At 53.5% G+C, this 1,898-nt stretch overlaps 1 protein-coding gene across 1 annotated transcript in view; it reads right to left on the bottom strand.

The window, feature by feature from the left end:
• Window positions 1–1,898, bottom strand: part of MAPK8IP3 (mitogen-activated protein kinase 8 interacting protein 3) — a 61,145-nt gene that overhangs the window by 47,049 nt on the left and 12,198 nt on the right. The window contains exon 2 of the mRNA XM_011967029.1: window positions 669–789. Within this exon, the coding sequence (XP_011822419.1) occupies window positions 669–789 (121 nt within the window). The remainder of the gene's footprint in view (window positions 1–668; window positions 790–1,898) is intronic.

Genomic DNA, 1,898 nt, shown 5'->3' with positions numbered 1-1,898 from the left:
GCCCAGCCCCTTTTTTTTTTTTTTTTTTTTTTTTTTTTAAGAGATGGAGTCTCTCTGTGCCCACACTGCAGCCTCAATGTCAGCCCAGTTGAGACCATAGGCGCATGCCGTCATGCCTGGCCTGTAACATTGACAGTAGAGTTGAAGCAAAGACTTTTAAAGATAAGTAAACCAATTGTTCCTATAATAATAATAATAAACCCCTCTTGCCACTTCGCCTTGCAGGGGACAGACACCCTGATCAGCTGTGCCCCCACCTAGGTGCTGTCACTCCAGTGGGGCTACACCATCGGGCCCATCCTCCTGCCTGAGAAGAAGCCGTCACTCCTCAGCAGTGCGAAGAGGTGGGGACCCAGGGCTGCAGGAGCTCTGTTCAAAAGGTGCAGGAAGGACCTTCAGGACCTCAGACTTGTGATCTGGGGGTCAGAATCCACTCTGAAGCAAAAGTGCTCTGGGGCCACAGGGACCTTATTTGCTTATGTCCACACACAATTTGGGGCCCATTACAGAAACAGGCAGCAGTGCAAAGAGCTGGAATACATAGCTGAGGCTCGCACTGGGCTTCCTCTCGTCCCCTTGTGTGGAAGGCACCCCACGTCCTCCCCAGCCAGAGCCGTCCCAGGGCAGCGCCCATCAGGTGCACCCCCAGGCTCCCGCCAGCCACTTACTCTGATCGGCATAGTTCTTGGCCTTCAGCTCCAGCTGGCGCGTCTGGAACTCGTAGTGCTCCACCTGGATTTGCAGCTCTTTCTTCTCTTGCTCCAGAGCATCTTCAAACTCAATGAATTTCTGTGCATGGAAGGGAGGGAAAGAGCAGGCATCATAAGTGAGTGAGGAGCAGCCGCCTTTCACTTGAAGGACCGCAGGCTTAGAGGGCCCAGGGGCCAAAGATGTCCCCAAGGCCACAAGCTGGCCAGTGGCCAGGCCGGAATGGAGGATTCCCGCCACACAGCTGTGGCCACCACCCTCTTCAGGCACAGTGAGGAGCCATGGGAGCAGGGGGGGAGAGCCCTCCAGGACTGCATGATCGCACCCTCCTCTCCCTCCGGCGGTGCTCACAACCCCACGACATGCCAGCACTCTCCTGTCCAGGGAGGATTTGCTGTGAAGGGAGCCTGTTGTTTCCAATCACGGCCGTCTTCACGGCTGCACGAGACGCGGGCAGCAATGCAAGACCCTGCACTCAGAAAGCTCCATGCTTGGCTTGGCTGCTGCCATCTTGAAATGTTTGCTCATTTTTGAACACGGAGCCCTGTGTTTCCATTTATGCACTGGGATCCATGAGCATGCAGCCAGTCCTGTTTGCAATGGAGCCGTCTGACTCCTCTCAACTCCACGCCTCAGAACAAGGCTGAGCCTACTTTTCTGCATCTCAGTTGCAACTCAGCTCAGGACACCATCGTTACTGGGATAACCAGCAACACAGTCTTGCTCCTAGTCCCTAAATAAAAAGGCAGCGAGAATGGTCTAGGTTTGGAATCTTAACCTTATGCCATAAGTTTCAGGACAAAATTATTATCAAACCAAGTGAAAACCAAACACTTTGCAAAATAAAAGCAGCTCATGAAAGGTCTGAGGAGCAGACGGGCCGGTGAGGCCCCAGGTGTGGCCAGGCCTCTGGCCAGGCATTGATGCCCTGAGTGTAGTTCCTACAGGAGCCCAGAGAGGGAGCTGTTAACACCTTGTTTTTACAGAGTAGAAAACTGGGGAGTATTATCAAGAAATTGCACCGGAAGAAGCACAAATACCAGCTGGGCCTTCTTTTTGTTCTTTCTTTTTTTTTTTTTTTGAGACGGAGTCTCGCTCTGTTGCCCAGGCTGCAGTCCAGTGGCGCGATCTCGGCTCACTGCAAGCTCCGCCTCCCGGGTTCACGCCATTCTCCTGCCTCAGCCTCCCGA

The sequence above is a fragment of the Mandrillus leucophaeus genome, unplaced genomic scaffold (genome assembly GCF_000951045.1).
Source record: "Mandrillus leucophaeus isolate KB7577 unplaced genomic scaffold, Mleu.le_1.0 Scaffold78, whole genome shotgun sequence".
NCBI lineage: Eukaryota > Metazoa > Chordata > Mammalia > Primates > Cercopithecidae > Mandrillus > Mandrillus leucophaeus.
This window is presented reverse-complemented; position numbering and strand designations above follow the sequence as displayed.